The 14,543-nt window shown below is 27.7% G+C and overlaps 3 protein-coding genes and 1 long non-coding RNA gene across 5 annotated transcripts; 3 read left to right on the top strand and 1 right to left on the bottom strand.

Moving 5' to 3' along the window:
- Positions 1-543: 543 nt before the first annotated feature.
- LOC147923052 (VAMP-like protein YKT61) lies at positions 544-2,405 on the top strand. The gene is made up of 5 exons (XM_087500081.1): positions 544-895; positions 1,030-1,166; positions 1,386-1,451; positions 1,680-1,775; positions 2,239-2,405. Exons 1-5 carry the CDS (start codon positions 871-873, stop codon positions 2,260-2,262), a joined length of 348 nt encoding a protein of 115 aa, XP_087356207.1. The 5' UTR covers positions 544-870; the 3' UTR covers positions 2,263-2,405.
- A 5,268-nt stretch (positions 2,406-7,673) lies between these two features.
- On the top strand, positions 7,674-9,540 carry LOC147923051 (VAMP-like protein YKT61). Its single transcript, XM_087500166.1, has 5 exons — positions 7,674-8,024; positions 8,159-8,295; positions 8,515-8,580; positions 8,806-8,901; positions 9,365-9,540. The coding sequence occupies exons 1-5, from the start codon at positions 8,000-8,002 to the stop codon at positions 9,386-9,388; spliced, it is 348 nt and encodes a 115-aa protein (XP_087356292.1). The 5' UTR covers positions 7,674-7,999; the 3' UTR covers positions 9,389-9,540.
- A 2,176-nt stretch (positions 9,541-11,716) lies between these two features.
- Positions 11,717-13,436, top strand: LOC109130423 (uncharacterized). Of its 2 annotated transcripts, none has more exons than XM_087499573.1 (4): positions 11,717-11,960; positions 12,360-12,486; positions 12,645-12,685; positions 12,838-13,436. In XM_087499573.1, exons 1-4 carry the CDS (start codon positions 11,936-11,938, stop codon positions 13,221-13,223), a joined length of 579 nt encoding a protein of 192 aa, XP_087355699.1. In that variant the 5' UTR covers positions 11,717-11,935; the 3' UTR covers positions 13,224-13,436. The 2 variants fall into 2 exon arrangements, with proteins under 2 accessions (XP_087355699.1, XP_087355698.1); XM_087499572.1 differs by having other exon boundaries at positions 12,835-13,436.
- Positions 13,374-14,525, bottom strand: LOC109130424 (uncharacterized). The gene is made up of 2 exons (XR_002036427.2): positions 13,759-14,525; positions 13,374-13,597 (listed from the first exon to the last, which is right to left on the bottom strand). It is a non-coding gene; the product is annotated as an uncharacterized LOC109130424 (long non-coding RNA).
- Positions 14,526-14,543: the final 18 nt, after the last annotated feature.

The raw sequence follows: 14,543 nt of genomic DNA, 5'->3' as shown, positions 1-14,543 counted from the left end.
TGGAGGAAAAAAAAAAAAATTGGCATGGATACTTGCTTGAAAAGATCCATGAGAAAATAGTCACGTGGCGGTCCAAACTAAGAAAAGAGCACATAAGATAGAATTGGATTAGTGACATTAATTAATTAGCATAAAACATATAAAGTGGGATCCAATATTATTTTGAGAAATTCTTAACAACCTCTTATGTGGGTGTCACATAAGAGACTAAGAGTATAAGACACATGCCTCCCTTTCTAAATAATCTTTACTTTATTATACTAAATCTACTCCAAAATAATTTAAAAACTAATTAAATCATAAAATATAATTTTATATCTTATAATTTCAATTATGTATGCCTTTAAATTATAGATTAATATTTCTTAATTAATAATAGTTAAAAATATAATAATTATTACAATCATATCTTATAATAGATGATTTATACTATTATAATTTATACAAGCAACTATATAAATTAATATTGTAGATTGTATTAACAAATATGACTAATTGATAAAAGTGTATATATTGAAAATGTAATCAGATATGAAATCTTGTAATTTAAAATGAAGTAAAATTAAATTACAACACAATTTAAACAACTCAAAAAGTAATTATTATATTGATTAGTCTCTCACCAATGAAGATATACAATCATTAAAAAAATTATATAAGTAAAATGCATTTAAAAAGAAGAAATATTATATTAATAAGAGATTACATGTGGTCTTTACATATGTTTTCAAATTATGCCCTATATGTTGTCTTGCCTTGTTTAAATCATACACTTTCTTTTTCCAAATTCGACTTCTGAGATATAAACCTTATAAATACCTAGATTTCATCAATCTCTCTCATTCTCTCATCATTGTTCAGACAAAGAAGATGAGTGGTGTTAACATAGTTTATGGTAAAAATTCTTCTTGGAGGTTTTAGTTTTCACTGTGTAATTTTCAAATATGATCATTGTTGATTTTTTAGTTTATTTGTTTCTTGATTCTAGTACAAGTCTCAATTTTGTTTCACATGGTTTAACATTTACAGAAGATGGAAAAAAAGAACTGAACAAGATGAGAAAGGCAATAGAAAAAATCAAATCAGTATTCGATAAGAAAGAACCTAATGATCACAAAGAAGACTCAAGTGAGACTTCGCCATATTTAACTAAAGCTTTAAACGAGGTTCCCCACTTGTTCAACTGTATTTGCTCTTACCTTTATCATGTGGATTTTGTTAAGAATTGTAGCTATATGCTCAATCAAGTGGACATTATAATCCCCAATCAAATGATTCTTCATGAATTAATTTTTACTAGTCTCATATATGTATGAATCAAGTTGATTGTGAGTGGATTTAATCTTAAATTGATTTTGTTATTTCTCCGTATTTCTATTCTTCAGGACCTATCATTTAGTCTTAGTATGTTCAAAATTGAGCAGGAGTTGGATCAGAAAAAATTTATCCTTGTAAGTGTGTAGTCGATGGTCTTTTCTTTTACTCTTTGATCTAAGTTTTTTCTGTATAATTGTTGATAGATTAAAAAATATAATATGCATAATTATATTGTCCTAAAATAATATACTATTATGTCAATGAGGTTTGCTTCTTCTGAAAAAAACTCAAAACATAAGATTGTCTTGCACATATGGATGTTTTCATCTCCCTAAAACTGAACTATTGTTCTGTATTTTCAGCAAAAACACAATGATATTCTTCAAGGCCAAGACGAGAAGATAGACAACCTAGTGGAGAAGTGGAAAGATATGAGAAACAAGAAATTTCTTTTGCATGTAATATTCTACCACTATATATTATAGCAAACATAAATTCCTAGTGTTATAAATCGATATTCTTGTTTTCCCTGTCTTTATCTCTGAGCATAGTTGGTTAACATGGTAGAAAAGGTAGGACATGAATGAGCTTGAACGTGTTGTCGATATATTAAAAATACTTTTGCATGTTAATGTAATGTTGGGGTATTTAAATAGAGGGGGAGGAATGTGGACTTAGAAAATGTTTCACTTGCTCTTGAATACCTTATCTGAGGAAACTGTCTGGTTCAGCCCGCAATAACATACCTAATGTTTCAATTATGTATTGGTATTTAGTATTTACTGATCTTCATGTGGAGGAACATATTTACTAGTTTTATCATCTGCAATTGCTTGATATTTTTTGAACCAATCATATTGATATAGGTAAACCAAGTTTATTGTCATGAGAATCTTATTTGGTGTTTCTTTGTGTGGACAGACGGTTGAGAAGGAAACAAAGTGAACGAATTCAGGATGTACACGAGTTTGAATATATGTTTATGCTTTGCGATATCAAGTCTCTATTGTTATTATTAATATAATGCTAATTTATAATACAGTATAAGATATATTAAGATTAAAATAATAAAGAAAGCTTTATTTTTATTTTTATTATATTTATGATGTTAACACCAAAGTATTTCCCCACTGTTGTTTACAAGCAAGTAAAGAAAACAATTAAATTGTACACATCTATATTAGTATTTTTGCAGCAGTTTTTGCTCAAAAATGTTTTTTGGAAACTTTTTACATTGAATGCTATTTAATGCTATTTAATGCTTATATTCATATACAAACAAGTTTAGTTAACTTTCTCTACTATCCTAATAACCAAACACAACTAAAATATTTTAAATATCCATATTTATTCTTATTATATAAACCTTAGTTTTGAAAGTTAGTAATTCATATGGTCGCGACATGTGTCTAAGTATATCGTTTATATTTTGACATGTGTGAAAAAAAAATTTATTTAATAATTATTAGGAATATTAAAAAATCCTAAAAATAAAACGATTAGAATTAATATTTTAAAAAGTATAGAAACCAAAAGTAATCTATTATATCACTACTTCTAATAGGAAAGTTAAATATTAAATTACTAATTCCAATAGGAAAATATTTGCAATTAATAAGAAAAATATGTGAAATTAATAAGGAAAATATTTGCAATTGACTTGCAATTATTATTTATTATAATCATATATTATACAGAAAAGTGATTAAAGTATAAAAAGGTTTAATGTGTTGAAATTAGTGATGCTGAAAAAAAAGTGTTAAAATTAGTTATTAACATAATATAAGAAAATAAGATAATCAAAATAGTAAATTAATGTAATTTCCTTAAGGTTTTCAATATGTGAATGATTTGATAACATATTCAATATTATGTTATGATATAAACCTTAGTTTTCAAAGTTAGTAACTCATGTGATCGTGATACGTGTCAATTTTAACAATTAAATATTTTATCATGCGTTATACAAAAACATTATTTTACATATTTGTAAATTATAAGAAATTAAAATTTTTAAAAAAATTAAGAAATATAAAAGATAGTTCATATATATATATAATACTAATTCTAATTTTAAATTACTAATTCTATAAGAAAAAGAATTAAGAAAATTATACAATTGATTATTATAATACCATAATTAAATAAATTATACTGTCAGTTATTAATCCTAAAAGAAAAAGGATTTTAGATACTCACCTTTACATAAACAAATAATTTCACTCATAATAACGTCTTTGAATTTTTGATTAATTTACGATAATATTAGTATAATTTTATTTAAATTAGTGGGACAATAAGTAAAATTATTACGTATAAGATTACAAAATATGAAACAAATATATTTAAGATATTGTTACTTTTTCAAATATGAGATAAAATTCGTTTTCAGTTATTTCTTTGAGAATTATGTTTTATTAATTTTTAGCTTAAAAACATATTAAGTAAGATTTAAATTTGATATAAAGCACATTTTTTTAATATGAAAATTATAAATGTTACTCATTGGGACTGAGTGCGTAGAATGAAAATCTAATTTTATTATCATGTAATATGGAAAGAAATTGTATTACAAGATGGAGTGTGGGTTTAAAAATAAAATCAAATAAAATAAAATTAACATTTTGAATACAACTTAAAATTTCACATATTTTTCTTATATCCGCGTTAATACGCGGGCGTAATCTAGTTAACATTAGAACTAGTAAACAAAATCTTGAGAAATCACGGCTTGGTTACTGGTTAAATGGTTTTATAAGTCAAATCAAATCAATAACATTCGAGTTTGGGTCAATAATACGTAGGAAAACGATTATGATAATGTAAAATTCAAATTGATTAAGAAAAGTGTGATTAAATTGATTATCTCTAAATTATTAAAAACAGTTGTGATTAAAATTGATAATCTCTTATACTATACCTCGCTAGACCACCATTTTTTTAATTCACGAAACAAGTTACAAATGCAATTGTTTTTAAAAAAAAATGTATAATATAACTTACAAATTAGAATTTTCGACCACAATGGCTACTTTCAAATATATACAATACAGTAATTAGGAAATGTCACTCAAAATATTAACAGTTTAATCAACTTTATGTAAATTGACTATCTTTTGAGTTTAAAAATAAGACATGGATCAAAACGTACATTTGGGCCATAAAACTTGCTTAAAAAAGGCCCATGAGAAAACAGAGACGTGACGGTCCTAACTCCTAAACAAAGAAAAGAGCACATAAAAGATTAGTAGTGACTTTAATTAGCCTAAACACATAAAAAAGTGTGGGACCCAATATTATGATGGTAATCCAGTCTGGCTTATTTTACAGATTGTTTTCTCAAATTAAGACCAATTCCTCCTATATGTTTGTTGCCTTGTGTGTGAAAAAAAAAATTAAAATCCTGAGATTAAACCTTACAAATCCCTAGATTCTATCGAGATTTCTCGACTCATCCAAGCAAAGAAAGAAGATGACTAATGTCAACACAGTTTCTGGTAAATAAAATTCTTCCGCCCCCCCCCCCCCCCCCCGAGGTTTTTTTTTTTTACAGTGATTCCAAATATATTTTAATCATATTTTCAAAAAATATAAATAATACTATTATTTCTTTTTGTTTAATTTTTTTGACTAAAAAAATCTTGAAAATGAATTTTGAATAATAGATATTGGAAAATCTTTAAAAAACAATTTGATGGCATCTTAAATTTATTTTAAACTATAAAATATTTAAACTTATGCAAATCCTAATTTTCAGTTTTCCAAATAGAAAATTTCTGATATATAAGACTAATGTATATTGAAGATTTCTTAATTTCAAAATTAACATATTAAAAAATATAAAATCTTATATATTTTTTAATATTATTTTCTAAAGATTTCAAGAGACGAGTTTTTATAGATAAACAAATATTATATCTCTTTTGGAGTAAGGCTACCGGGACGGGTTTGACCCGCGTGTGCTAAATCTGAAAAAATGAAGAGTATGTGCGAACTGTGAAAGAAAAAAAAATAAATTTGTGCTATTTTTGAGAACTATCCTTTTTTTTTTGTGGTTTTTATCTGGTCTGATGATTTAAGATTTTGATAAAAATCTAACCAATCACTAATTTGCTTCACATTCAATCCAGATCTGCCATCATGTCAATCTAAACTTTATGGTGAAACGGTTAATATTTTAAACTTTCATAAACTTGATTAATTCAAACCAATATAAGTTTGTACTATAAATGTTATACTAAATAAATATATTTACAAATGTAATATATTAAACAAAAAATTCTTTTGATAAGAAGAATTATCTACTTTAACAAAAAAAATAATAATAACAATAATAATAATTATCTAAAACATCTGGACCAAAAACATGATTCCGAATAAAAAAAATTTGAACCTTAAGCCTTAGAGCGCTATTCAATTATTCATTCGAAAGACAATAAAGACTAATGAGTTAATGTTAATGTTATGGTAGTTTTTTCTTATAACCAAGAATTTTGTATATATATATATATGAATCTAAAATTATTGGTTTTCGACCTTATATATGAATCTAAAATTATTGGTTTTCGACCTTCAAGAACGACATCGACATCCAAATTTTAATAATATCTGTCAAAGCTATCTTAAGAGTAAAACATAGTGAAAATGTGGTTTCGAACGGTAAAAAGTGGTAGGTTTTCTTCTAACAATCGCAATACTCTTTAAACAGTGTATATATTAGAGACTAATTAAGAGTTACAGAAAATTGAATGATCATATTAAAATATTATTTGATTTCATTATCGGCACTGAGAAGATTATACTCGAGACGTAATAAAAAGGTTTGAGTGTATATATATATATAGTAGATTTTATGCCAATCCTATTAAGTACAAATTAAAACACCATCCCCCCCCCCCCCCCCCCCCCCCCCAAATAATGGATTATGTAACTTTACAGCATTGGTCAACAAGTAAGACCACAATTACGTGTATTTCGACTTGAATATTCTTGTCGACGAGTTGGTCACATTTCTTAATGTTGATTTCATATTATATGTAAATTATATTACTATTACATAAAAGGAGATCATTCTTCCCTTTTGTCTTGGCTTGACCTAAGACCAATAGGTCAAAGTTTGAAATGGATGTCTGAAATTGCCCCGATAAGTCAGATACACGACATGGACTTTACACCTTTAGAGCAAGAGACGTAGAGTGTAAACTAAATTACATGAGATATTACTAATTAAATGCATGGTCAAGTAACATTTTTTTTATACTTTTTTTCTTCTTTCAAATGAATTTGTGAATGTTTGGAAATTTTTGATATACAGTTTTAGTTCATCTAGAAATTAGTTTTAAAATATAATGTTCGTATTAAAGAAAAATGAAAGTGAAAGGGCGCAAAAAAACTAATCTTTTTCTTTATATATACTACCTCGCTAGACGATCACCATTTTTTTATTCACGAAATAAGTTACAAACACATTTCTTTTTAATGTATAACCTACAAATTAGAATTCTCAATCGCAATTGCTACTTTTAAACAATTACATATCATAATAGCAATATATATATATATATATATATCCTTATATATATACATCTAGGACATGCATGTATGATGATTCAATCAAAATAGCTAATTACACTTTACCTCTGAGAACTAATTCGAATTGATTTTTATAGTTCTTAAACATTTATTTCAAATATATAAAAATATTACTCAAAATATTAATAGTTGATAAACTTTACGAAAATTGACTCTCAAACTCCTGCAGTAAAAAGATCAAAAAAAAAAGCAACTACTACTACTTATGGAACTTTATTTCCCCGCGTTAATGAAAGTTGAGACGACCAAAAAAATTGTAGGAAAAAAAAATTGGCGTGGATACTTGCTTGAAAAGATCTATGAGAAAATAGTCACGTGGCGGTCTAAACTAAGAAAAGAGCTCATAAGATAGAATTGGATTAGTGACATTAATTAATTAGCATAAAACATATAAAGTGGGATCCAATATTATTTTGAGAAATTCTTAACAACCTCTTATGTGGGTGTCACATAAGAGACTAAGAGTATAAGACACATGCCTCCCTTTCTAATCCAAAATAATTTAAAAACTAATTAAATCATAAAATATAATTTTATATCTTATAATTTCCATTATGTATGACTTTAAATTATAGATTAATATTTCTTAATTAATATTAGTTAAAAATATAATAATTATTACAATCATATCTTATAATAGATGATTTATACTATTATAATTTATACAAGCAACTATATAAATTAATATTGTAGATTGTATTAACAAATATGACTAATTGATAAAAGTGTATATATTAAAAATGTAATCAGATATGAAATGTTGTAATTTAAAATGAAGTAAAATTAAATTACAACAAAAATTAAACAACTCAAAAAGTAATTATTATATTGATTAGTCTCTCACCAATGAAGATATACAATCATTAAAAAAATTATATAAGTAAAATGCATTAAAAAGAAGAAATATTATATTAATAAGAGATTACATGTGGTCTTTACATATGTTTTCAAATTATGCCCTATATGTTGTCTTGCCTTGTTTAAATCATACACTTTCTTTTTCCAAATTTGACTTCTGAGATATAAACCTTATAAATACCTAGATTTCATCAATTTCTCTCATTCTCTCATCATTGTTCAGACAAAGAAGATGAGTGGTGTTAACATAGTTTCTGGTAAAAATTCTTCTTGGAGGTTTTAGTTTTCACTGTGTAATTTTCAAATATGATCATTGTTGATTTTTTAGTTTATTTGTTTCTTGATTCTAGTACAAGTCTCAATTTTGTTTCACATGGTTTAACATTTACAGAAGATGGAAAAAAAGAACCGAACAAGATGAGAAAGGCGATAGAAAAAATCAAATCAGTATTCAATAAGAAAGAACCTAATGATCACAAAGAAGACTCAAGTGAGACTTCGCCATATTTAACCAAAGCTTTAAACGAGGTTCCCCACTTGTTCAACTGTATTTGCTCTTACCTTTATCATGTGGATTTTGTTAAGAATTGTAGCTATATGCTCAATCAAGTGAACATTATAATCCCCAATCAAATGATTCTTCATGAATTAATTTTTACTAGTCTCATATATGTATGAATCAAGTTGATTGTGAGTGGATTTAATCTTAAATTGATTTTGTTATTTCTCCGTATTTCTATTCTTCAGGACCTATCATTTAGTCTTAGTATGTTCAAAATTGAGCAGGAGTTGGATCAGAAAAAATTTATCCTTGTAAGTGTGTAGTCGATGGTCTTTTCTTTTACTCTTTGATCTAAGTTTTTTCTGTATAATTGTTGATAGATTAAAAAATATAATATGCATAATTATATTGTCCTAAAATATACTATTATGTCAATGAGGTTTGCTTCTTCTGAAAAAACCTCAAAACATAAGATTGTCTTGCACATATGGATGTTTTCATCTCCCTAAAACTGAACTATTGTTCTGTATTTTCAGCAAAAACACAATGATATTCTTCAAGGCCAAGACGAGAAGATAGACAACCTAGTGGAGAAGTGGAAAGATATGAGAAACAAGAAATTTCTTTTGCATGTAATATTCTACCACTATATATTATAGCAAACATAAATTCCTAGTGTTATAAATCGATATTCTTGTTTTCCCTGTCTTTATCTCTGAGCATAGTTGGTTAACATGGTAGAAAAGGTAGGACATGAATGAGCTTGAACGTGTTGTCGATATATTAAAAATACTTTTGCATGTTAATGTAATGTTGGGGTATTTAAATAGAGGGGGAGGAATGTGGACTTAGAAAATGTTTCACTTGCTCTTGAATACCTTATCTGAGGAAACTGTCTGGTTCAGCCCGCAATAACATACCTAATGTTTCAATTATGTATTGGTATTTAGTATTTACTGATCTTCATGTGGAGGAACATATTTACTAGTTTTATCATCTGCAATTGCTTGATATTTTTTGAACCAATCATATTGATATAGGTAAACCAAGTTTATTGTCATGAGAATCTTATTTGGTGTTTCTTTGTGTGGACAGACGGTTGAGAAGGAAACAAAGTGAACGAATTCAGGATGTACACGAGTTTGAATATATGTTTATGCTTTGCGATATCAAGTCTCTATTGTTATTATTAATATAATGCTAATTTATAATACAGTATAAGATATATTAAGATTAAAATAATAAAGAAAGCTTTATTTTTATTTTTATTATATTTATGATGTTAACACCAAAGTATTTCCCCACTGTTGTTTACAAGCAAGTAAAGAAAACAATTAAATTGTACACATCTATATTAGTATTTTTGCAGCAGTTTTTGCTCAAAAATGTTTTTTGGAAATTTTTTACATTGAATGCTATTTAATGCTATTTAATGCTTATATTCATATACAAACAAGTTTAGTTAACTTTCTCTACTATCCTAATAACCAAACACAACTAAAATATTTTAAATATCCATATTTATTCTTATTATATAAACCTTAGTTTTGAAAGTTAGTAATTCATATGGTCGCGACATGTGTCTAAGTATATCGTTTATATTTTGACATGTGTGAAAAGAAATTTTATTTAATAATTATTAGGAATACTAAAAAATCCTAAAAATAAAACGATTAGAATTAATATTTTAAAAAGTATAGAAACCAAAAGTAATCTATTACATCACTACTTCTAATAGGAAAGTTATATATTAAATTACTAATTTCAATAGGAAAATATGTACAATTAATAAGGAAAATATGTGAAATTAATAAGGAAAATATTTGCAATTTAATTGGAATTATTATTTATTATAATCATATATTATAAAAAAAATTATACAGAAAAGTGATTAAAGTATAAAAAGGTTTAATGTGTTGAAATTAGTGATGCTGAAAAAAAAGTGTTAAAATTAGTTATTAACATAATATAAGAAAATAAGATAATCAAAATAGTAAATTAATGTAATTTCCTTAAGGTTTTCAATATGTGAATGATTTGATAACATATTCAATATTATGTTATGATATAAACCTTAGTTTTCAAAGTTAGTAACTCATGTGATCGTGATACGTGTCAATTTTAACAATTAAATATTTTATCATGCGTTATACAAAAACATTATTTTACATATTTGTAAATTATAAGAAATTAAAATTTTTAAAAAAATTAAGAAATATAAAAGATAGTTCATATATATATATATAATACTAATTCTAATTTTAAATTACTAATTCTATAAGAAAAAGAATTAAGAAAATTATACAATTAATTATTATAATACCATAATTAAATAAATTATACTGTCAGTTATTAATCCTAAAAGAAAAAGGATTTTAGATACTCACCTTTACATAAACAAATAATTTCTCTCATAATAACGTCTTTGAATTTTTGATTAACTTACGACAATATTAGTATAATTTTATTTAAAATTAGTTGGACAATAAGTAAAATTATTACGTATAAGATTACAAAATATGAAACAAATATATTTAAGATATTGTTACTTTTTCAAATATGAGATAAAATTCGTTTTCAGTTATTTCTTTGAGAATTATGTTTTATTAATTTTTAGCTTAAAAACATATTAAGTAAGATATAAATTTGATATAAAACACATTTTTTTAATATGAAAATTATAAATGTTACTCATTGGGACTGAGTGCGTAGAATGAAAATCTAATTTTATTATCATGTAATATGGAAAGAAATTGTATTACAAGATGGAGTGTGGGTTTAAAAATAAAATCAAATAAAATAAAATTAACATTTTGAATACAACTTAAAATTTCACATATTTTTCTTATATCCGCGTTAATACGCGGGCGTAATCTAGTTAACATTAGAACTAGTAAACGAAATCTTGTAAAAGAAATCACGGCTTGGTTACTGGTTAAATGGTTTTATAAGTCAAATCAAATCAATAACATTCGAGTTTGGGTCAATAATACGTAGGAAAACGATTATGATAATGTAAAATTCAAATTGATTAAGAAAAGTGTGATTAAATTGATTATCTCTAAATTATTAAAAAAAGTTGTGATTAAAATTGATAATCTCTTATACTATACCTCGCTAGACCACCATTTTTTTAATTCACGAAACAAGTTACAAATGCAATTTTTTTTTAAAAAAAAATGTATAATATAACCTACAAATTAGAATTTTCGACCACAATAGCTACTTTCAAATATATACAATACAGTAATTAGGAAATGTCACTCAAAATATTAACAGTTTAATCAACTTTATGTAAATTGACTATCTTTTAAGTTTAACAAATAAGACATGGATCAAAACGTACATTTGGGCCATAAAACTTGCTTAAAAAAGGCCCATGAGAAAACAGAGACGTGACGGTCCTAACTCCTAAACAAAGAAAGGAGCACATAAAAGATTAGTAGTGACTTTAATTAGCCTAAACACGTAAAAAAGTGTGGGACCCAATATTATGATGGTAATTCTGGCTTATTATTTTACAGATTGTTTTCTCAAATTAAGACCAATTCCTCCTATATGTTTGTTGCCTTGTGTGTGAAAAAAAAAATTAAAATCCTGAGATTAAACCTTACAAATCCCTAGATTTTATCGAGATTTCTCGACTCATCCAAGCAAAGAAAGAAGATGACTAATGTCAACACAGTTTCTGGTAAATAAAATTCTTCCCCCCCCCCCCCGAGGTTTTTTTTTTTTTTTTTTCTACAGTGATTCCAAATGACGATCAATCTTGTTCTTTAGTTCTTGCTCTTTATCTGAATCGTCCCAGATTATTTTTTTTTGTTTTCTGGGGTTTAGTTGTGATTTATATCGGTCATCATTTTACGATTAAATCAAAATTATTGGTTTTGGGAAATCTTGATTTCCTGAATTTTGATTTTTTTTATATCGATTTTTTTCTTGACTTTATTGAGATATATATTTATGTTGTGGGAAATTTTTTGGATGTGTTTTTTATATAACGTTGAACAACAAACACTGTTGTTGTAGATTTGTTTGTCTGTCCATTGTTAATATGATGATTTTTGTTTTTTGGTGTGTCTGTTTTAAGGTGATGGAGATCGTTCGGACAAGAAGAGAGATGCTGAGATTGATGAGAACAAAGTGAAAGCGCCAAACATGTTCGAACGAGCAAAAGAGGAGTTTGATGCTGTTTTTCATCAACGCAAGAGTTTTAAGTTTGTTTCTTTCTTTTCTCTTTCTTCCTTTTGATACACTTCTGTGACCATGTCTTTATTATATAAAAGCTTCTCTGTGTTATAACGCCGTGAAGAAGGAAACTTACTAGCGTGCGTGTACAGGAGTTTGCTAATGCTTTTGTACATTCTGAATTCAGGGATGGATCTGACAAAATGGAGATCAAATCAGAGAAACCAGGTTTAGTATTTTTTTTTTTCTCTCTCATCATGTATCGGATAGCAAACTCTCTTTGTTTGTTTAGTCTCGAGATTTACAGGGGGTTTTTCTTGGTTTCAATTGGATAACAACAAAGTTTTGTCTAATTTATTACTTGAACGTCGATACAGAAGATGGAAAGAAGAAACCGAACATGATGAAAAAGGCCAAGGATGAACTCAAATCTTTATTCCAGAAGGAGAAACCTCATCGCCATCACCATCATCATCATCATCATCATCATCATCACAAAGAAACTCATGGAAGGAGTGATGATATCAATGAGAACACTCCGGTGGATGAAGTGAAGGCTCCTAATGTTTTCGAGAGAGCCAAGGAAGAGATCCAGGCCGTCATTGACAGCATCCAGCCCAAGAAGAAGAATGAGACAGAGGGTTCTGATTTACCTAAGTCTCCTCGGTCTGTCTCACCGGAGAAAGAGAGAGCTGGACTCGGTTGCTCTATTGGAAAGGGGCTGGAAAAGATTTGCTCTCCTTGGGGTGATGATAAAAAAGATTGAATTGTATTCATATGATTGATTGATATGATCATGAACTCTTGTTTTCTAATTGTCCTTGTAGAAACTTGGTTTTAAGTTTGAATGAGTTTGTTGGTTATTAGGTACTCTGAGAATTGCTGTTACATTAACAGACATTGCTTCTTGTTTTCATATTTCAAAACTTCAGTGAGTCCTCTCTATGTATATAATTCTGAAATCGGTTAGCTTGCTGTACATGGATTCTATGGGTACTAGTTACTTTCTACTATTACTAAATCTTAGACACATCATATTTCAAACTCGACAATAAAACATCTTGAGGTGGAGGTTAGGCAACGTCATGTTTTCGGTCTGAAAGTTCATCAAACAAATGGTTCTTAGATGTGCCAATGGACCTGTTCAAAAGAAAATAAGCACACAGTACGATTAAAGGCTTCTAAGCTATAAAAAATGTGTTATTAGTTAAGTTTATATACTCTATAGCCTAAATCAAGTCTAATTAGCATTTTGAATTGAAACTTCAGTGCAAATGTGGGTATTGGATATTTGACTTTACTTGATGATGGACTCTAGGAAATAGGAATACTTTTTTGGCGTATGGTTTTGTTGGCATACTGCTTTTGGCTGAGGCGTATGTCCATAGTTTGATGGTTAACAACTTGGGAGTATTGGATAGTTGCTTGATGATGGACTCTAGCTAGGAATACTTCTTTGGCGTACGGTTTAGTTGGCATATTGTTGTGCCTCATGTGCAAATGCGCAAGTGATTGTGTTTGAATGTAAACTAGTGTGTGTGTGGTTATATATGAATATGATACGTAGATTGCTGCTGTTCAAGTGATGGAACCGTAAAACATCTCAGCCGCAGTAGAAACCAAACGACCCGTCTATCACCATCAAGCGACCAAGTCCAATGAAACCAGATCTGAAATTACGCTCAATACAGCCATCGACGAGACATGGCAAATCGCGGTTCACCATCACGAACCAATAGGAGACGATGCTCGGAGAAGATCTCGCCGAAATCGGAGAAGATACAGACTTGAGACCCGATCCAAAACCTTCGAAACTATCTGCCGGAGAAAGGCTGGAAAAGGCTCGTGATTAACTAGACATGAAGGAAAAGACAAAGGATGACCCTCTCACGACTCCGACGAGAAGCGCCGGTGGCCGGAGAGGTCAGATCGGGTGAAAGCTTGAACGGCGGCTAGGGCGAACTTCTCTTGTGGAGAGAGAGTTTTTTTTTTTTTGTTTGACAAAAGAAATAATATGTTAACTTATAAAGAAGGTTCCAGAATAGTTGAAAAAAACAAAAAAAGGTTCCACAGTATGTTTTCTTTT

Source organism: Camelina sativa, chromosome 18, assembly GCF_030686135.1.
Source record: "Camelina sativa cultivar CO46 ecotype springtype chromosome 18, ASM3068613v1".
Taxonomy (NCBI): Eukaryota; Viridiplantae; Streptophyta; class Magnoliopsida; order Brassicales; family Brassicaceae; genus Camelina; species Camelina sativa.
Note: the sequence above shows the minus strand (reverse complement) of the source record. Positions and strands in the feature narration are given on the sequence as shown.